At 47.6% G+C, this 23043-nt stretch overlaps 1 protein-coding gene across 2 annotated transcripts in view; it reads right to left on the bottom strand.

Annotated features, from left to right (window-relative positions):
* LOC135541354 (collagen alpha-1(II) chain) overlaps positions 1–23043 on the bottom strand; it is an 86082-nt gene that overhangs the window by 46052 nt on the left and 16987 nt on the right. For both annotated transcript variants that reach the window (XM_064967540.1, XM_064967541.1), the window contains 10 exons: positions 21850–21951; positions 19837–19914; positions 15550–15594; positions 14058–14111; positions 9693–9746; positions 2845–2898; positions 1683–1736; positions 1433–1486; positions 1193–1237; positions 721–774 (listed from right to left, as the gene is read on the bottom strand). In XM_064967540.1, coding sequence (XP_064823612.1) covers positions 721–774; positions 1193–1237; positions 1433–1486; positions 1683–1736; positions 2845–2898; positions 9693–9746; positions 14058–14111; positions 15550–15594; positions 19837–19914; positions 21850–21951 — 594 coding nt within the window. The remainder of the gene's footprint in view (positions 1–720; positions 775–1192; positions 1238–1432; positions 1487–1682; positions 1737–2844; positions 2899–9692; positions 9747–14057; positions 14112–15549; positions 15595–19836; positions 19915–21849; positions 21952–23043) is intronic.

Here is a 23043-nt window from a genome sequence, read left to right as displayed (position 1 = left end):
CATGATTTCTAGACATGGTTCTAGTATGAGTTCTAGTGTGAGTTCTAGAAATGGTTATAGTATGAGTTCTAGAATGAGTTCTAGTATGAGTTCTAGTATGTGTTCAAGAAATGGTTCTAGTATGAGTTCTAGAATGAGTTCTGGTATGAGTTCTAGAATGAGTTCTAGTATGAGTTCTAGAAATGGTTCTAGTATGAGTTCTAGAATGAGTTCTGGTATGAGTTCTAGTATGTGTTCTAGAAATGGTTATAGTATGAGTTCTAGTATGAGTTCTAGAATGAGTTCTAGTATGAGTTTTAGAAATGGTTATAGTATGAGTTCTAGAATGAGTTCTGGTATGAGTTCTAGTATGTGTTCTAGAAATGGTTATAGTATGAGTTCTAGAAATGGTTCTAGTATGAGTTCTCGTATGAGTTCTAGAAATAGTTCTAGTATGAGTTCTAGAAATAGTTCTAGTATGAGTTCTAGAAATGGTTCTAGTATGAGTTCTAGAATGAGTTCTGGTATGAGTTCTAGTATGTGTTCTAGAAATGGTTCTAGTATGAGTTCTAGTATGAGTTCTAGAAATGGTTCTAGTATGAGTTCTAGTATGAATTCTAGAATGAGTTCTATACATGGTTCTGGAATGAGTTCAAGACAGGGAGTTCTAGCATGAGTTGTAGATATGGAGTTCAGGACAGGGCACTGTAATGAGTGTTCTAGGCCAGGGAAGGTACTTACCGCAGCTCCAGAGGGACCGGGGCGACCTCTCTCACCAGGCAGACCACGTGGTCCCTTTAGAGAGGGAGAGAGAAAGAGTGGTGCAGAGGTTACAATCACAGTCAACAGTAGCACATGTAGATCTCTTAGCCTATTTGCCATAGATATTCAATGTGTGGCAGATCTATTTCACAGTATTTCTACTCTACTACATCCACTACATATGATGTCACATTGTAATGTGTCTGACAGGTATCAGTTATCTGACAGGTATCAGTTCTCTGACAGGTATCAGTTCTCTGACAGGTATCAGCTATCTGACAGGTATCAGCTATCTGACAGGTATCAGCTATCTGACAGGTATCAGCTATCTGACAGGTATCAGCTATCTGACAGGTATCAGTTATCTGACAGGTATCAGTTCTCTGACAGGTGTCAACTATCTGACAGGTATCAGCTGTCTGACAGGTATCAGTAATCCATCTGTGCTCACCATGGGTCCGGGAGCGCCATTCTCACCGGGCGCACCAGACTCCCCCTAGAACAGAGAAGAGTCATTCAATTAGTAGGTGGAGACGGAGAGAAAAGGAGGAGGGGTTTGTGTTTTAGAGGTGGTCAGAATGGTAGGTAAACATGCATCATAACATGACAGACAAACAAGGCAATGTAGGATATCTGTGAGATTAGAATGACTTGAGAGAGATAGAGGATGCTGATGTTGAGTCCTTCCTACCTTAGAACCAGCAGCTCCACCCTCTCCCTTGAGTCCATCAAGACCTGGATAACCCTGGAAAGAAGAGATACAGACAGGACTGAGTACAGGACTGGGAACTAAGTCTTCACTGTCACATTGACTGGGCAATGCAGTTGCTCACAGCTGTATAACAATGACAAACATACACGTTCACTAAAAGCAGGTAAACAGGAAAGAACACATTGGAAGAGGACATCTTATATAATGTCACTGCTATGACATCACTTACTCTATGCCCTTTGATTCCAGGCAGACCGGGAGTTCCTGGGAATCCACGAGCTCCCTGTTGTACAGAAGAGAAAACAACAGACAGGGGAAGATAGAAAGAGGAGAGATAGGAGAGAATGGAATGGTTATTCAGTTTTTCTCCAGATCTGCTTTCCTGCTCTGGTCTAGTCTGGTTTGCAGCCAGACATATGAAGTTCAAGGGGCAGAAGGCCAGAGGGCCAGAGAGACAGATGACATGAGGGAGGATTTAGTAGAGACAGCTCTTCCTCTTCTGTCTGACTGAATCATCTTGGAGAGTCTTCTAACAGGACTGTATCTGACTGAATCATCTTAGAGAGTCTTCTAACAGGACTGTATCTGACTGAATCATCTTAGAGAGTCTTCTAACTGGACTGTATCTGACTGAATCATCTTGGAGAGTCTTCTAACAGGACTGTATCTGACTGAATCATCTTAGAGAGTCTTCTAACCGGACGTAATCTGACTGAATCGTCTTAGAGAGTCTTCTAACCGGACTGTATCTGACTGAATCATCTTAGAGAGTCTTCTAACCGGACTGTATCTGACTGAATCATCTTAGAGAGTCTTCTAACCAGACTGTATCTGACTGAATCGTCTTAGAGAGTCTTCTAACCGGACTGTATCTGACTGAATCGTCTTAGAGAGTCTTCTAACCGGACTGTATCTGACTGAATCATCTTAGACAGTCTTCTAACCGGACTGTATCTGACTGAATCATCTTAGAGAGTCTTCTAACCAGACTGTATCTGACTGAATCGTCTTAGAGAGTCTTCTAACCAGACTGTATCTGACTGAATCGTCTTAGAGAGTCTTCTAACCGGACTGTATCTGACTGAATCATCTTGGAGAGTCTTCTAACCGGACTGTAACTTTCCTTGTCTGCATGAATGATCATCAAATAAAATAAAATAAAATACAATTGTATTAGTCACATGCACCGAATACAACAGGTGTAGATCTTACAGTGAAATGCTTACTTACAAGCCCCTAACCAACAATGCAGTTTCAATTAAAATTGTTGTGTGTACAACTGTAATAACTAAGTCAGCATAAATAGGAAGTGAGATCAATTGAGTGTAGATAAATGAACAGATAAATGAACATATAAATGAAAAGATAGTGAAGAGATAATGAAACCATACCTGAGGACCAGAAGGTCCACGATCACCACCTTTGCCGGGTTTGCCAGCCTCACCCTTTAGCAGAGAGAAAGAGACAGAGAAGAAGGGACAGAGAGGAAGAGACAGAGAGGAAGGGACAGAGAGGAAGGGACAGAGAGGAAGAGAGAAGAGAGAAAGAGACAGAGAGGAAGGGACAAAGAGGAAGAGACAGAGAGGAAGAGACAGAGAGGAAGGGACAGAGAGGAAGAGACAGAGAGGAAGGGACAGAGAGGAAGAGAGAAGAGAGAAAGAGACAGAGAGGAAGGGACAAAGAGGAAGAGACAGAGAGGAAGAGACAGAGAGGAAGGGACAGAGAGGAAGAGACACAGAGAAAGAGACAGAGAGGAAGAGACAGAGAGGAAGGGACAGAGAGGAAGGGACAGAGAGGAAGAGACAGAGAGGAAGAGACAGAGAGGAAGAGACAGAGAGGAAGGGACAGAGAGGAAGAGACACAGAGAAAGAGACAGAGAGGAAGAGACAGAGAGGAAGGGACAGAGAGGAAGGGACAGAGAGGAAGAGACAGAGAGGAAGAGACAGAGAGGAAGGGACAGAGAGGAAGGGACAGAGAAGAGAGAGAGGAAGAGACAGAGAGGAAGAGACAGAGAGGAAGGGACAGAGAGAGACAGAGAAGAGACAGAGAGGAAGAGACAGAGAGGAAGAGACAGAGAGGAAGAGACAGAGAGGAAGGGACAGAGAGGAAGGGACAGAGAGGAAGAGACAGAGAGGAAGGGACAGAGAGGAAGGGACAGAGAGGAAGAGACAGAGAGGAAGAGACAGAGAGGAAGGGACAGAGAGGAAGAGACAGAGAGGAAGAGACAGAGAGGAAGAGACAGAGAGGAAGGGACAGAGAGGAAGAGACAAAGAGGAAGGGACATAGAGAAAGAGACAGAGAGGAAGGGAGGCAGAAGTGGGCTATTAGATCAGTTGGTTCTCTGTGATGTAAATAAAATAAAAAGGTTTTGATCATTCACAATTTATTTTTATGCTAATATTTTTTTACAAGCCACTCACTTGAAATGAACATTTCAGATTGAAATTCAATTAACAAACAGTGCCTCCTGATGGACACTGATAAATGACGAGTGGGCCAGTCAGCTGCCACACAGTGGCTGAATGGTAGAACTGCGGTTTCAATATTTATTTTTCACTTGTTTCAATCAAATCAAATCAAATGTTATATGTCACATACACATGGTTAGCAGATGTTAATGGGAGTGTAGCGAAATACTTGTGCCTCTAGTTCCAACAGTGCAGTAATATCTAACAAGTAATCTAACAATTCCCAACAACTACCTAATACACACAAATCTAAAGGGGTGAATGAGGATATGTGGATGAGCGATGGCCAAGCGACATAGGCAAGGTGCAGTAGATGGTATAAAATACATTATACACATGTGATAAGAGTAATGTAAGATATATAAACATGATTAAATCGTCTTTAATACGGCAGAGGATGATAGTGGGGATGATATACAGTACACGGGTACAGAGAGACTACTGGGTACAGACCACTGGGTACAGACTACTGGGGACAGACCACTGGGGACAGACCACTGGGGACAGACCACTGGGGACAGACTACTGGGGACAGACTACTGGGGGACTACTGGGGACAGACTACTGGGGACAGACCACTGGGGACAGACTACTGGGGACAGACCACTGGGGACAGACCACTGGGGACAGACCACTGGGGACAGACCACTGGGGACAGACCACTGGGGACAGACCACTGGGGACAGACCACTGGGGACAGACACTGGGGACAGACAGACTACTGGGGACAGACTACTGGGGACAGACTACTGGGGACAGACTGGGGACAGACTGGGGACAGACTACTGGGGACAGACTACTGGGGACAGACTACTGGGGACAGACCACTGGGGACAGACCACTGGGGACAGACTACTGGGGACAGACTACTGGGGACAGACTACTGGGGACAGACCACTGGGGACAGACCACTGGGGACAGACCACTGGGGACAGACTACTGGGGACAGACTACTGGGGACAGACTACTGGGGACAGACTACTGGGGGACTACTGGGGACAGACTACTGGGGACAGACCACTGGGGACAGACCACTGGGGACAGACCACTGGGGACAGACTGGGGACAGACCACTGGGTACAGACTGGGTACAGACCACTGGGGACAGACACTGGGGACCACTGGGGACAGAGAGACTACTGGGTACAGACCACTGGGTACAGACTACTGGGGACAGACCACTGGGTACAGACCACTGGGGACAGACTACTGGGGACAGACCACTGGGGACAGAGAGACTACTGGGTACAGACTACTGGGACTACTGGGTACAGACTACTGGGTACAGACTACTGGGTACAGGACAGACCACTGGGGACAGACCACTGGGGACAGACTACTGGGGACAGACAGACTACTGGGACAGACACTGGGACAGACACTGGGGACTACTGGGGACAGACCACTGGGGACAGACAACTGGGGACAGACCACTGGAGACAGACTACTGGGGACAGACCACTGGGGACAGACCACTGGGGACAGACCACTGGGGACAGACTACTGGGGACAGACTACTGGGTACAGACAACTGGGGACAGACCACTGGGGACAGACTACTGGGGACAGACCACTGGGGACAGACTACTGGGGACAGACAACTGGGGACAGACCACTGGAGACAGACCACTGGGGACAGACAACTGGGGACAGACCACTGGAGACAGACTACTGGGGACAGACCACTGGGGACAGACTACTGAGGACAGACCACTGGGGACAGACCACTGGGGACAGACTACTGGGGACAGACTACTGGGGACAGACCACTGGGTACAGACCACTGGGGACAGACCACTGGGGACAGACCACTGGAGACAGACTACTGGGGACAGACCACTGGAGACAGACTACTGGGGACAGACCACTGGGGACAGACTACTGGGGACAGACCACTGGGGACAGACCACTGGGGACAGACCACTGGAGACAGACTACTGGGGACAGACCACTGGAGACAGACCACTGGGGACAGACCACTGGGGACAGACTACTGGGTACAGACCACTGGGGACAGACTACTGGGGACAGACTACTGGGGACAGACCACTGGGTACAGACTACTGGGGACAGACTACTGGGTACAGACCACTGGGGACAGACTACTGGGTACAGACTACTGGGGACAGACCACTGGGTACAGACCACTGGGTACAGACCACTGGGGACAGACTACTGGGGACAGACCACTGGGGACAGACTACTGGGGACAGACTACTGGGGACAGACCACTGGGTACAGACCACCGGGTACAGACTACTGGGTACAGACCACTGGGAACAGACTACTGGGGACAGACTACTGGGGACAGACTACTGGGGACAGACTACTGCGGACAGACCACTGGGGACAGACCACTGGGGACAGACCACTGGGGACAGACTACTGGGGACAGACCACTGGGGACAGACTACTGGGGACAGACTACTGGGGACAGACCACTGGGGACAGACCACTGGGGACAGACTACTGGGGACAGACCACTACTGGGGACAGACTACTGGGGACAGACTACTGGGGACAGACTGGGGACAGACTACTGGGGACAGACTACTGGGGACAGACCACTGGGGACAGACTACTGGGGACAGACCACTGGGGACAGACTACTGGGGACAGACCACTGGGGACAGACCACTGGGGACAGACCACTGGGGACAGACTACTGGCGACAGACTACTGGGGACAGACCACTGGGGACAGACTACTGGGGACAGACTACTGGGGACAGACTACTGGGGACAGACCACTGGGGACAGACTGGGGACAGACCACTGGGGACAGACTACTGGGGACAGACCACTGGGGACAGACTACAGACCTGGGACAGACCACTGGGTACAGACTACTGGGGACAGACCACTGGGGACAGACTACTGGGGACAGACCACTGGGGACAGACTACTGGGGACAGACTACTGGGGACAGACTACTGGGGACAGACCACTGGGGACAGACTACTGGGGACAGACTACTGGGGACAGACTACTGGGGACAGACTACTGGGGACAGACTACTGGGGACAGACTACTGGGGACAGACTACTGGGGACAGACTACTGGGGACAGACCACTGGGGACAGACCACTGGGTACAGACTACTGGGGACAGACTACTGGGTACAGACCACTGGGGACAGACTACTGGGGACAGACCACTGGGGACAGACTACTGGGGACAGACTACTGGGGACAGACTACTGGGGACAGACTACTGGGGACAGACTACTGGGGACAGACTACTGGGGACAGACCACTGGGGACAGACTACTGGGGACAGACTACTGGGGACAGACCACTGGGGACAGACCACTGGGGACAGACTACTGGGGACAGACTACTGGGGACAGACCACTGGGGACAGACTACTGGGGACAGACTACTGGGGACAGACTACTGGGGACAGACCACTGGGGACAGGACAGACTACTGGGGAAGACTACTGGGTACAGACCACTGGGGACAGACTACTGGGGACAGACCACTGGGGACAGACTACTGGGGACAGAACTGGGGACAGATACTGGGGACAGACCATATTACAGAACTGGGGACAGACTACTGGGGGACCACAGACCACTGGGGACAGACCACTGGGGACAGACTACTGGGGACAGACCACTGGGGACAGACTACTGGGGACAGACTACTGGGGACAGACTACTGGGACAGACAGACCACTGGGGACAGACCACTGGGGACAGACCACTGGGGACAGACACTGGGGACAGACCACTGGGTACAGACCACTGGGGACAGACCACTGGGGACAGACCACTGGGGACAGACTACTGGGGACAGACCACTGGGACAGACACTGGGGACAGACCACTGGGGACAGACCACTGGGGACAGACTACTGGGTACAGACCACTGGGTACAGACCACTGGGGACAGACCACTGGGGACAGACTACTGGGGACAGACCACTGGGGACAGAGAGACTACTGGGTACAGACCACTGGGTACAGACCACTGGGGACAGACCACTGGGGACAGACCACTGGGGACAGACCACTGGGGACAGACTACTGGGGACAGACCACTGGGGACAGACTACTGGGGACAGACCACTGGGGACAGACCACTGGGGACAGACTACTGGGTACAGACCACTGGGTACAGACCACTGGGGACAGACCACTGGGTACAGACCACTGGGGACAGACCACTGGGTACAGACTACTGGGGACAGACCACTGGGGACAGACTACTGGGGACAGTTCTGATTATAATATTCATATTATGACCATTTATCATCATGATCAAATGATAGAGTTTGTACATTTGGCTGTTAGAGGTGTGACAATATTGGTGTGGGAGTAGTGTGGACGGACGGGCACAATATGGGCAATAGTGATTGGCTCACACATTAACTTTACATGAGGAGTGATTGGCCAGATGGACTGTAGACAAACCAATGGGGATAGGTGACTGTGATGGAACATTATGATGGGGGCCAGGAGATTTTCCTGACCCTGTGACATCATCACCAAGAAAAACTACTGGCCCTAGTTACGAGGACATGGAGGGGAGATCAATGGAAACAGTGTGGAGGGTGGAGGGGAGATCAATGGAAACAGTGTGGAGGGTGGAGGGGAGATCAATGGAAACAGTGTGGAGGGTGGAGGGGAGATCAATGGGTACAGTGTGGAGGGTGGAGGGAGATCAATGGGGAAACAGTGTGGAGGGTGGAGGGGAGATCAATGGATACAGTGTGGATGGGTGGAGGGGAGATCAATGGGTACAGTGTGGATGGGTGGAGGGGAGATCAATGGAAACAGTGTGGAGGGTGGAGGGGAGATCAATGGAAACAGTGTGGAGGGTGGAGGGGAGATCAATGGAAACAGTGTGGAGGGTGGAGGGGAGATCAATGGAAACAGTGTGGAGGGTGGAGGGGAGATCAATGGAAACAGTGTGGATGGTGGAGGGGAGATCAATGGAAACAGTGTGGAGGGTGGAGGGAGATCAATGGAAACAGTGTGGAGGGTGGAGGGGAGATCAATGGAAACAGTGTGGAGGGTAGAGGGGAGATCAATGGAAACAGTGTGGAGGGTAGAGGGGAGATCAATGGATACAGTGTGGAGGGTAGAGGGGAGATCAATGGAAACAGTGTGGAGGGTAGAGGGGAGATCAATGGGTACAGTGTGGATGGGTGGAGGGGAGATCAATGGGTACAGTATGGATGGGTGGGGGAGATCAATGGGTACAGTATGGATGGGTGTGGGGAGATCAATGGGCACAGTATGGATGGGTGGGGGAGATCAATGGGTACAGTATGGATGGGTGGGGGAGATCAATGGGTACAGTATGGATGGGTGGTGGGGAGATCAATGGGCACAGTATGGATGAGTGGGGGAGATCAATGGGTACAGTATGGATGGGTGGGGGAGATATATGGGTACAGTATGGATGGGTGGAGGGGAGATCAATGGAAACAGTGTGGAGGGTAGAGGGGAGATCAATGAAAACAGTGTGGAGGGTAGAGGGGAGATCAATGGAAACAGTGTGGAGGGTAAAGGGGAGATCAATGGGTACAGTATGGATGGGTGGAGGGGAGATCAGTGGAAACAGTGTGGATGGGTAGAGGGGAGATCAATGGGTACAGTATGGATGGGTGTGGGAGATCTATGAAAACAGTGTGTGTCATGTCATTTTGCCTCTGCTTTCTTTGACACTTGTGTTAGTCTCCTGCATCAGACACATCCTCAATTGCCTGCGGAGGTTACAGTTGTGTGTGTGTAATAGTGAAAGTGGCAGTAGTTCTACTTACGTCATCTCCAGGTTTACCAGAGGGTCCAGGTGGACCACGGGGACCCAACGGGCCCTGTCAGGAGAGAACAGAGACAGTTAGTCATATATACAGACCATGAGGCCCTGTCAGGAGAGAACAGAGACAGTTAGTCAGGTAGACAGACCATGAAGCCCTGTCATGAGAGAAGAGAACAGAGAAGACAGTTATTCAGATAGACAGACCATGAGGCCCTGTCAGGAGAGAACAGAGACAGTTAGTCAGATAGACAGACCATGAGGCCCTGTCAGGAGAGAAGAGAACAGAGACAGTTAGTCAGATAGACAGACCATGAGGCCCTGTCAGGAGAGAAGAGAACAGAGACAGTTAGTCAGATAGACAGACCATGAGGCCCTGTCAGGAGAGAAGAGAACAGAGAGACAGTTAGTCAGATAGACAGACCATGAGGCCCTGTCAGGAGAGAAGAGAACAGAGAGACAGTTAGTCAGATAGACAGACCATGAGCCCCTGTCAGGAGAGAAGCGAACAGATAGACAGTTAGTCAGATAGACAGACCATGAGGCCCTGTCAGGAGAGAACAGAGACAGTTAGTCAGATAGACAGACCATGATGCCCTGTCAGGAGAGAAAAGAGACAGTTATTCAGATAGACAGAACATGAGGACCTGTCAGGAGAGAAAATAACAGAGAAGACAGTTATTCAGATAGACAGACCCTGAGGCTCTGTCAGGAGGACCTAAACCAATAGAGGGCAGCACTGTAGAGGTCATACATGTAATACAGTGACAGGGAAGACGGAGTGTGTGTGTGTGTGTGTGTGTGTGTGTGTGTGTGTGTGTGTGTGTGTGTGTGTGTGTGTGTGTGTGTGTGTGTGTGTGTGTGTGTGTGTGTGTGTGTGGTGTGTGTGTCGTAAAGGCATTTCCCTCTCTAACAAGCACCCCTGGCTGAGAACGTCCTCATGACAGCCACTCTCAGGTAACTCTGGGTCTTCCTTTCATGTGGTCGGCCCAGTTTCATCATAGAGCTTGATGGTTTTTGCAACTGCACTTGAAGAAACGTTAAAAGTTCTGGAAATTTTCCAGATTGACTGACCTTCATGTCTGAAAATAATGATGGACTGTCATTTCTCTCTGCTTATTTGAGCTGTTCTTGCCATGATATGGTCTTTTACCAAATAGGGCCATCTTCTTTATACCACCCCTACCTTGTCACAACACAACTGATTGGCTCAAACGCATTAAGAAGGAAAGAAATTCCACAAATGAACATTTTAACAAGGCATGTTATGCCAGGACAGTGAATAACAGTGGAGGCAAGTTAATTGACAGTGTATGGTTAAAAACAGGAGAATGTTACACTAAATTGTAATGTTTTTTTCCAGTCGTTTCACTGGCAACATTATGGACTCTTTCTATGGATACTCTTTATGGAACGCTCTGTGGGAAGACTATGATGGAATACTTCAATATCCTCTGAGTGTATTGGCCAGCTGTTTCTTGGCCAAATCTTCAGAACCAGGTTTGTTTTTTGGGGACGTGTGTGTGTGTGTGTGTGTGTGTGTGTGTGTGTGTGTGTGTGTGTGTGTGTGTGTGTGTGTGTGTGTGTGTGTGTGTGTGTGTGTGTGTGTGTGTGTGTGTGTGTGTGTGTGTGTGTGTGTCTGTGTGTGTGTGTTTATGGGAACTGATGTGATTCATTCTGGCCTGCCAACAACAGACCCAGCAGGTCTGATTCTAATTGCAGGTGATGATGTATTAAACAGTGGACTCAAGGTGGGAGGTGAAAGGAGAAGGAGCCTCTGTCTGTCTGTCTGTCTGTCTGTCTGTCTGTCTGTCTGTCTGTCTGTCTGTCTGTCTGTCTGTCTGTCTGTCTGTCTGTCTGTCTGTCTGTCTGTCTGTCTGTCACTCCGCATTCAGTGTGTACCTGTCTGTCTGTCTGTCTGTCTGTCTGTCTGTCTGTCTGTCTGTCTGTCTGTCTGTCAATCTGTCTTTTCTCCCTGCCTGTCTGTCTGATCAGGTTTCTGAGTAACTGCTCTCAGCAGGAGGTTAACACAGTGGTGGTGGCTCTCATAATGCCCTCATATCACCTGGGTGTGTGTGTGTGTGTGTGTGTGTGTGTGTGTGTGTGTGTGTGTGTGTGTGTGTGTGTGTGTGTGTGTGTGTGTGTGTGCGCACCTCTGTTGGTCCTTTTCAGTCGCTAACCCTGCACTGTTAGAAAAAATTATTCCGAAAGCATTATTCGTCTGTCCCCATAGGAGAACCCTATTCGGTTCCAGGTAGACCCATTTTTGGTTCCAGATTGAACTATTTTGGGTTCCATGTAGAACCCTCTATGGAAAGGGTGGAACCATAACTTGGAACCAAAAGGGTTCCACCTGGATCCAAAAAGTGCTCTTCAATAGGTAATTCTATGGGGACTGCTGAATCATCTTTTTAGGATCTAGATAGCACTGTTTTTTTTCAGTGGGAGTTTTTATTAGGATGTTTTCTCCGTACATCCACGAATGAGCCAGTCACACTTTATATGCAATGTAGGCTATGGGATGGTAGTTATCTAAGTGCACACAACACTAAATACTTCCTCCAAGCTAGCAAACAACAGTAGCTAGTACTGACATTATAAATAATGCACAATGGATTAGTCAGTTTCCATGAAACAGCTACCTGTGGTCGCTGCCGAGTTTGTGCAGTGTCCTTAGCTAGCTAGCTATGTTGTGCTAGCTAGCATATATGGTAACGTTAAATAGCTAGCTAAACATTTGGCTATGGGCTGTCACTGGCAGTATGGGATTTTGGATAGTGGATTATCCCCAGTTAGGTAATGCTTTGTGACATTATGTTAGCTAGCTATCCCATTTAGATAATGCTTTGTGACATTATGTTAGCCTGCTATCCCCAGTTAGATAATGCTTTGTGACATTATGTTAGCTAGCTATCCCCAGTTAGATATTGCTTTGTGACATTATGTTAGCTAGCTATCCCCATTTAGATAATGCTTTGTGACATTATGTTAGCTAGCTATCCCCATTTAGATATTGCTTTGTGACATTATGTTAGCTAGTTATCCCCAGTTAGATAATGCTTTCTGACATTATGTTAGCTAGCTATCCCCAGTTAGATAATGCTTTCTGACATTATGTTAGCTAGCTATCCCCAGTTAGATATTGCTTTGTGACATTATGTTAGCTAGCTATCCCAATTTAGATAATGCTTTGTGACATTATGTTAGCTAGCTATCCCCAGTTAGATAAAGTGTTTTCACTTAGTCGGTAGTTTCTCATTTCTTTCGAGTGGCGCAGTGGTCTAAGGCACTGCATCATAGTGCTAGAGGCATCACTACAGACCTGGGTTTGATCCCGGCCAGCCGAGGTCGGGAGCCCCTTAGTGCAGCGCACAATTGGCCCAGCGTCATCCGGGTTAGGCCGTCATTGTAAATAAGAATTTGTTCTTAACAAACTTGCCTAGTTAAATATAGATTAAATTAAATGATTGTATTCTCCCTGGTGCACTCGTTCATTAGTATATAGTATCATCTAATCTGTTCAAAACAGTGGCAGCATGTGCATCAGTGGTCATTTGGATTATGACTTGCAAAAGTGAAATAGGTGTATTTACGTTGTTGTTTAAACGTACAGGTTGATTTATATATCTTCTCAGAGAAACTAGCAGTTTGAAAACTTAGCATCATAATTCTGTCATGCTGCTTTGTTGACAACAACCACCTTGCGCCAGGGTATTCAGTCAATCAGCGGCCACATAGGATATAGTAACCTAGGCTACAGTAATTTAGGCTTCAGTAACCTAGGCTACAGTAACCTAGGCTTCAGAGGGGAGGGGCAGGTAGCCTACATGCACACCCACTGGTAAAGATTTCCAGTTGGCAGGAGGAAGCTGGAATAATGCCGTGTTCATGTGCTAGTCGGAACTCTAAAATGTTAGACTTGCTAACTGGTTGTAGTTATACACATGTCGCAGTTCAACAAGTTAGCAAGTCAAACATTTTTGAGTTTCCTAATTCCGAATGGCCCGTGAATCTGGCATAATTCGCTTTGTTGTGATTTTTGTGGGACTGGAAGAAAATGCTTGGAACATAAAAGAACGTTCCCATGCTTTTAAAATAACGTTTATATTCCGGAATAGTATAGATCACTTTTGTTTTTCGGTTCGGGTTCTATTTCTCAAATAATTTAGTTATTTTCCGGTTTTTGGTTCTGTTCCTTGAACTGGTTCCAACCCTAGGTTAGCCCTCAATATATCCTCATAGCTCACAGTTTCTGTGTGTGTGTGTGTGTGTGTGTGTGTGTGTGTGTGTCTGCTTTAGTGTGTGTGTATGAGGAAGAGGGTAGTTGAAAATGCCCTCACACTGTGGGTAACTATTATGGGATACTTACAGCTGATCCGGGCTCTCCAGCCTCTCCGGGGTTGCCTTGGAAGCCTTGTGGGCCCTGGGATAGAAGAGAAGAGAATAAAGAGGGCAGATTAGAGACGTCCGTGAAGTGAACCTGATGACCTTAGATGGCTATTGGTCTTTTAATAATATGTAATATTTCCTTTTATTTCTTAGCTGATATTACCGTAACGACTACAGGAGATTTTAAATATACACTATTGTTTTTGATAAACCTAAAAGTATGGTAAAAGTACAACAATAACTGATCTATGATGGGCTCACTAGTTTGAGTAGAGATAGCATGTGATATCCTCTACTACGTGTATGCTATCTTCTTACTCAGTTAACAAATACCCCAGCAATATCAAATCACACCAAATCCAAGTGTTTTCGGGGGGGGGTTGCAGTGGTTCCCAAATCATGGGCTTCATGCTCAGTCATGTCCCCTGGCTGGCAATACCTTCCACTTGAATGACTTTAGAGGAGAGATAGGAGACGAGCTGAGCTCAGGGGCTTTGGGTGGAGGGCTTTGGATTTGATCTCTTTCAAGTACTTTAGCTACGATTGCCTGGAGCAATAGGACTAACAGAATAGTGGCAAAACTGTAATCCCCATCCATCTGGCTCTCCAGGCAGACTTAAGCAAATGTTTACAGTATTTGAAACACTTTGAATACTATTTGAACCCAGTTCTGGCTGTGCCGAGGGGAATGGCCCACCGAGCTCTATGAAAGGTATATTGTCAGGTGCTGCGCTGCATGTCTGCCTGTCTGTCTGCAGTAGGATAAACCCCTGCAGTGTGCAGCTGGGACATGAAGGTATTCAATGCCATCTTCCTCCTCTGGAAGGGAATGCAGCACAGGAACAAATAAAGCTACAATGTGTGGAATAATGTCTACTCTGTGTTCTACACCTGCATTGCTTGCTGTTTTTGGGGTTTTAGGCTGGGTTTCTGTACAGCACTTTGACATCGGCTGATGTAAAAAGGACTTTGTAAATAAATGTGATTGATTTGATTGATTGCTATGCAGTAACCATAACCATTCTGCTGTGTGCGGTAACCATAGTAACCTTATCTGATGTCTACTCTGTGTCTACGTTATGCTGTAGACTGTTTCTGTTTCCCGTCATGTATTCGTTTACTGCTTGATTCAGGCCTTCATCTATACACATTCAGCATGAAGAGAACTCGACTACTGACTAATAATTCAAGTCAATACAAAACTTTGTGAAGTTCTTTGAGGGAGCAAACTACTCGGACAAACTACTGTAAAGAACCACAGTCATATCATAATGTACCAGTAGACTGTATATCTGTATATGCTTATATATTTGTATATGGCTCTGGGCTGAACTAAAGGTGGTTGTGAACATCTACATTAAGAGCATCTACAGTACTCAGTGTTATATAAGGTTATATCTTTCAGGGCTTGTAGTCGGGAGTGTGTGTATGTGCGCATGTGTGTGTGTGCGTGTTTATTTGCAGGTACTTACAGGAGCTCCAGAGGGGCCAGGTGGCCCTCGAGGACCCATAGGGCCCTAGGGGAGAAAGAGAGACAGACGAGACGTTAGACAATAACAACATAATCACAACCTCAACCAATCTTCAAACAACTAAACGTTAAAAAATATGTTAGTTTCTCATTTTCATAATGAACTTTGACATATTTCAGAATGGAGGGGGGAGAGATAGATGTGTGTTTTTCCACTAGAACTTCTCTCTTTTCTTGTGTTAGAAAACATATTATTGGCTTCTTCACCCCAGCAACACAAACTCATTAGCCTGCCTCCCGCCTGCCTCCCGTCTGCCTCCCACCTGCCTCCTGCCTCCTACCTGCCTCCCGTCTGCCTCCTGCCTGCTACCTGCCTCCCGTCTGCCTCCTGCCTGCTACCTGCCTCTGTCTGCCTCCTGCCTGCTACCTGCCTCCCGTCTGCCTCCTGCCTGCTACCTGCCTCCCGTCTGCCTCCTGCCTGCTACCTGCCTCCCGTCTGCCTCCTGCCTGCTACCTGCCTCCTGTCTGCCTCCTGCCTGCCTCCTGCCTGCTACCTGCCTCCCGTCTGCCTCCTGCCTGCTACCTGCCTCCCGCCTGCCTCCTGCCTGCCTACCTGCCTCCTGTCTGCCTCCTGTCTGCCTCCTGCCTGCTACCTGCCTCCCGTCTGCCTCCTGCCTGCTACCTGCCTCCCTGTCTGCCTCCTGTCTGCCTCCTGCCTGCTACCTGCCTCCCGCCTGCCTCCTGTCTGCTTCCTGTCTGCCTCCTGCCTGCTACCTGCCTCATGCCTGCCTCCTGTCTCCCTCCTGCCTGTTACCTGTCTCCCTTCTGCCTCCCGCCTGTCAGAACCATAAATCATTTTGGAATTCCACATTCAGACTCTTTCTCTCTCATTCTCTCTCTTTCTCTCATTCTCTCTCTCTCTCAGTCTCCTGCCTCCTCTCTCCTCTCTCTCTCTCCTCCCCCGTCTGCCTCCTCTCGGACCTGCCTCCTGCCTCTCTGTATCTCTCTCTGTATCTCTCTCTGTATCTCTCTCAGTATCTCTCAGTATCTCTCTCTCTCTCTCTCTCTCTATCTCTCTCTCTCTCTCTGTAGTTCAGAGGTCAGGGCCAGAAGTGTTGTACTCTGAATTGGAGTCTTGAACCCTACGTTAGCCACCTTGTTTCTTCATTAATAAGATCATAAATCTTCAAAGTAAAATCCTTGCGCTGCTCACTGATCTAACGTTAATCTCCTCTAACGTTAATCTCCTCCAGTTTATAAAGACTTGTCTTGTCAGTAGCTGTAATACTCTTGTCTGCTCAACGTCATCGTGCATCGTTACTCAGAGCTCAGAGAGACGTTTCACATTCTATACAGGTGATGAGCCAAATCTGTCACACAGAGAAAATCATTACATGACCAAAGACAAGACGATTAGAAAATGTACCTGATCTGGAGTTCAGTGAGAATGTCTGTCTGCCTCCTGCATCTGAAATCCTCCTATTCTTCCTGTCATAGTCCTGCCTAATTATGACTAGAGATCTATGGGTACTGGGCAAAAGCCTGCACTAAGTAGGGGATGCCTGTCCCCTATAGGGAATAGGGTGGCATTTAGTCTCCCTTCTGACCTTCTCTCTAAGAAAAAATCATTTTAAAATAATAAAACATATGATTTCCACTCCTCCACTCATGAAAGGGCACTTGGACAACAGTAAAACAACCTTTTATGCTCTCGATAACACAGTATTCATCGTGTTGGTGTTTAGACTGATTATAGTGCAGAAATGCAGGGCAGCAGCCAAAGCAAACGTCCCCGAGGGACAGAGCAGTTACTGGCAGAGGGGAGGGATACCAGATCAACAGTAGATGGTAGAGGGGAGGGATACCAGATCAACAGTAGATGGTAGAGGGGAGGGATACCAGATCAACAGTGGATGGTAGAGGGGATGGATACCAGATCAACAGTAGATGGTAGAGGGGAATAAGATCAGATAAACACTTAGATGGTAAAAGGGATACGCAGATCAACACTAGATGGTAGAGGGGAGGGATACCAGATCAACAGTAGATGGTAGAGGGGAGGGATACCAGATCAACAGTAGATGGTAGAGGGGACTCTTGACCAGATCAACGTAGATGGTAGAGGGGAGGGATTAGATCAACACTAGATGGTAGAGGGAGGGATACCAGATCAACAACAGTAGGAAGGGAATGAAATCATCTTTTCACAGGGAAAATCATTACATGACCAACGGACTAGCGGCTTATCAATGGTGCTCTATGTCCATTCGTAGGTGGAGTGTCTGGGTGAATCTTGGAATCACCCTATGTGTTTGGGGACATATGTGTACTGTGTGTTTGGGGACTGATGTGTGTGTGTTTGGGGACTGTATGTGTGTGTGTTTGGGGACTGTATGTGTGTGTGTTTGGGGACTGTATGTGTGTGTGTTTGGGGACTGACATTGTGTGTAAGGGGCTGTATGTGTGTGTGTTTGGGGACTGTATATGTGTGTTTGGGGACTGTATGTGTGTGTGTTTGGGGACTGTATGTGTGTGTGTTTTATGGTGTGGCGATAACACAGTATTCATCGTGTTGGTGTTTAGGGACTGATATAGTGCAGAAATGCAGGGTTGACAGCCAGTGAAGACACTGTGTTAGGGACAGGGGTTACTGGCAGAGGGTAGGGTGTTGATCTCAGTACATGTGTTAGGGACCAGGGGTACCAGGTAGAGATGGTAGGGTGTTGACTCTCAGTGAAGACACTGTGTTAGGGACCAGGGGATGTAGGTAGAGACGAGGGGGTTGACTCTCAGTGAAGACACTGTGTTAGGGACCAGGGGTGTAGGTAGAGACATCTTTTGACTCTCAGTGAAGACACTGTGTTAGGGACCAGCGGGTTAGGTAGAGACAATGGTGACTCTCAGTGAAGACACTGTGTTAGGGACCAGGGGAGTGTAGGTAGAGATGGTTGGAATCTGTGAAGACACTGTGTTTAGGGACCAGGGGGTGTAGGTAGAGACATAGGGTGTTTGACTCTCAGTGAAGACACTGTGTTAGGGGATTGTAGGTAGAGTGTGTTTGGGGACTGACTCTCAGTGAAGACACTGTGTTAGGGAACTGTATGTTGGTGTAGGTAGGGACTGTAGGGTGTGTGACTCTCAGTTTGAAGACACTGTGTTAGGGACCAGGGGATGTAGGTAGAGACGTAGGGGTTGACTCTCAGTGAAGACACTGTGTTAGGGAACAGGTAGTGTAGGTAGAGACGTAGGGTGTTGACTCTCAGTGAAGACACTGTGTTAGGGACCAGGCGGTGTAGGTAGAGACGTAGGGTGTTGACTCTCAGTGAAGACACTGTGTTAGGGACCAGGGGGTGTAGGTAGAGATGTAGGGTGTTGACTCTCAGTGAAGACACTGTTTTAGGGACCAGGGGGTGTAGGTAGAGACGTAGGGTGTTGACTCTCAGTGAAGACACTGTGTTAGGGACCAGGGGGTGTAGGTAGAGATGTAGGGTGTTGACTCTCAGTGAAGACACTGTGTTAGGGACCAGGCGGTGTAGGTAGAGATGTAGGGTGTTGACTCTCAGTGAAGACACTGTGTTAGGGACCAGGTGGTGTAGGTAGAGATGTAGGGTGTTGACTCTCAGTGAAGACACTGTGTTAGGGACCAGGGGTGTAGGTAGAGACGTAGGGTGTTGACTCTCAGTGAAGACACTGTGTTAGGGACCAGGGGGTGTAGGTAGAGATGTAGGGTGTTGACTCTCAGTGAAGAGTCAACCCCACCTCCCCTCTCCACAGGTCTCTAATGGGGTACAATCCACAGTGGTGACTGGGTCTCAGACTTCAACTACACCAGCCAGCCAAAAGCTCGCTGTGGGAGCAGCCAGCCGAGCGCTGCTTGGTGGGTTTCCAAACCAAAATAGCTCCTAGTGAGTGTGCTCTTCTTTTCCCTCTGGCTGACAGACTGGAGGTGATGCCAGCTGGATGTGATGCCAGCTGCCAGGCAACTCGTTGGAGTTTACAGTAAACTCAACAAAAAAAAATTAATGAAGACCAAGTCTGTCTGCCCCAAACTAAACCCTGGTACACTCCATAGGAGGGTGTTGAGTCACTCTGATACCCATTCACCTAAGCTCGTCTCACGTAGGAATTAGTCAGAGCAGACCAGACGTGACATTCTTGCATTTGTTTTGCATCTCGCAGGAGAACATATAGAAACCTGGGTAATTATACTACTCCGAAGCCGATAGGAGAAAACTGGTAAAATGGCGCCAGGATTACGGTGTTATAACGTTCTCATAATCTCTCTCACCATTGGTCCTTGCATCACGCCCATCTGTGCTCCGCCAGCCTTCTCGTCAAATCCTCCAGCCATCTGAGCAGCAAAGTTCTGTTGGAAGACAAATGGGCATCAATAAGACACTGTAATATGACCACAAAAATATGTGAACACTCTCGTCATAACAGTCGGCATATATCTGTCATGGTAGTCTTCTCTCAGACAGCACAGAATGACTAAACCGGATCAGTGTGTCTCTGTCTGTGTGACAACACTAGATGGTAGAGGGGATGGATACCAGATCAACACTAGATGGTAGAGGGGAGGGATACCAGATCAACACTAGATGGTAGAGGGGAGGGATACCAGATCAACACTAGATGGTAGAGGGGAGGGATACCAGATCAACACTAGATGGTAGAGGGGAGGGATACCAGACCAACACTAGATGGTAGAGGGGATGGATACCAGATCAACAGTAGATGGTAGAGGGGAGGGATACCAGATCAACACTAGATGGTAGAGGGGAGGGATACCAGATCAACACTAGATGGTAGAGGGGATGGATACCAGATCAACACTAGATGGTAGAGGGGAGAGATACCAGATCAACACTAGATGGTCGAGGGGAGGGATACCAGATCAACACTAGATGGTAGAGGGGAGGGATACCAGATCAACACTAGATGGTAGAGGGGAGGGATACCAGATCAACAGTAGATGGTAGAGGGGAGGGATACCAGATCCAACACTAGATGGTAGAGGGGAGGGATACCAGATCAACACTAGATGGTAGAGGGGATGGATACCAGATCAACAGTAGATGGTAGAGGGGATGGATACCAGATCAACACTAGATGGTAGAGGGGAGGGATACCAGATCAACAGTAGAGACAGGGAGTGGTGTACGATAATTATTTTCATCTTTCTCCTTCACCAAATATATTTTCTTCAAAGCCCCTCCCCTCTTCTCCCCTTTCCTCTCCTCCCCACTTCTCCCCTTCCCTCCTTCCTCTCCTCCCCACTTCTCCCCTTCCCTAATTCCTCTCCTCCCCACTTCTCCCCTTCCTCTCCTCCCTCTCGTCCTCTCTTCACCCCTTCCCTAATTCCTCTTCTCCTCTCTGCTCCCCTTCCTCTCCTCCCCTTCCCTCCTTCCTCTCCTCCCCACTTCTCCCCTTCCTCTCCTCCCTTCTGTTCTCTCTTCACCCCTTCCCTCCTTCCTCTCCTCCTCTCTGGTCCCCTTCCTCTCCTCCCCTCCTTCCTCTCCTCCCCTTCCCTTCTTCCTCCCCTCTTCTCCCCTTCCCCAAATCTATCATGCTACCTCCTGTCTAGCCACCTCCCTCTTTTTCTCCCTCCTTCCTCCCTTCTTCTCTCACCAGGAATGAAAAGCATTCCACCGTGTCTCTCTCTATCCCACCATTCTACACTATACCGCCGCTTCTTTGCCTAGTTCTTCTGTGCAAAACATCTCACAATATTACACGCTTCAATATTTTGCCTAGTTCTTCTGTGCAAAACTATTACACCCTTTCACTATTACACCCTTTCACTATTTACCCTTTCACACCCTTTCAATATTATTTCACCCTTTCACTATTTCACTTTCACTATTACACCCTTTCACTATTCACTTTCACACCCTTTCATTACACCCTTTCACTATTACACCCTTTCACTATTACACCCTTTCACTATTACACCCTTTCAATATTACACCCTTTCACTATTACACCCTTTCAATATTACACCCTTTCACTGTTACAACTTTTCACTATTACACCCTTTCTATATTACACCATTTCACCTTTTCACCCTTTCACCATTTCACCCTTCCACTATTACACCCGTTCACGCCCCATTTTCAACCCCAAAGTCTTTATTGATAGAATTAGCCCACGCCTTGTTATTCTGAGACACACCTCCATGATCCATAAAAGAGGAAAGCAGGTCCATTCTGCACTCTGTGCTTTCCCTTTTACACATGATACATTTTGGGACTAAAGAACCACAAACTGCTGTTTCAGATTTTTCTGCAGAGATACTTACTCCTCCAAGGCCGGGAGGTCCGTTAGGTCCTGAGGGTCCGGGGGGGCCGGGGTTACCAGGGGTACCAGGCTCGCCATCTCTGCCACGGGGCCCGGGACTGCCCTGAGACGGGAGACAGAGAGATGAGTTAGATGAATAATAGCATGTCATCTCAATAGGGTATCTTCCTCGAAAGCTGAAAGCTTTTGTATTTCTTTCAAATTCTATCCCAAATGGACAATAAAAATACTGAACTTTGAACGCTATCACTTTAACATCAAATAAATCCATTTCTTTGGCAGTCACAGTAGAAATAAGTTGTTTCACAGGGGGAACTTTAAATATAATACAATCCCACAAAAATTGTAAAGAAAATGTGTGGTAATCCTAATACTTCAGATGAAAATGTCAAGTCAGGGACATGAAACTGCCCATCAGCAATGTGAGACAATAATAATATCCATTGACAATTCTCTTAGAGAGGTACAGTAGGTGCCATTTTGTTTTCAAAATGACTATTTCCAGATATGTAGGTGCTGCTATTCTGTACAGGGTAGTCCCATGCCATCAGCTAAAACTAAAATCCCCAGAAGAGAAAGGACATTCTAGGCTAATTGTACTTTACTAAGAAAAAGTCAGAATAGAGGATAAAGTCCAGAAGAATTCATATGCAGTGGATCAGATTCTGATCACTTAGGACACTGCAGTAATTATTTGGGCAACTTGTTTTTTAAACTATCCCACTTGGGCAACTGAACACCAATCTGTATCGTTATTCATTCTAGGGAATGAGGCCTTCCTAGGGAGTTTTTCCTAGCCACCGTGCTTCTACACCTGCATTGCTTGCTGTTTGGGGTTTTCGGCTGGGTTTCTGTACAGCACTTTGAGATATCAGCTGATGTACGAAGGGCTATATAAATAAATTTGAATTGAATTGAATTCAAAATAAATTCATTAAAAAAAAACTGATTTTACATTCAAAAAAAATTGAGAAAAAAAATCCAGAAATTCAGCCTCTATTCCATGTTACTACCTGGGATACATGATTACAACCTGGCCAGGCAGATATTGTTACAGCAACCTAATACCAACTGTGTCCTTTCCAAACACTTCCTGATAACAACATGAAATTAAGGGTTGGCAAACTATTCCCTCAGTCAGCGGATGATGACAACCAGCCCTTTGCTGTGAGTCATTGATGTCTGACTGCGTGTT

The sequence above is a fragment of the Oncorhynchus masou genome, chromosome 6 (assembly GCF_036934945.1).
Source record: "Oncorhynchus masou masou isolate Uvic2021 chromosome 6, UVic_Omas_1.1, whole genome shotgun sequence".
Classification (NCBI taxonomy): Eukaryota; Metazoa; Chordata; class Actinopteri; order Salmoniformes; family Salmonidae; genus Oncorhynchus; species Oncorhynchus masou.
The sequence above is the reverse complement of the archived record's forward strand: the minus strand, read 5'-3'. Positions and strand labels throughout refer to the sequence as shown.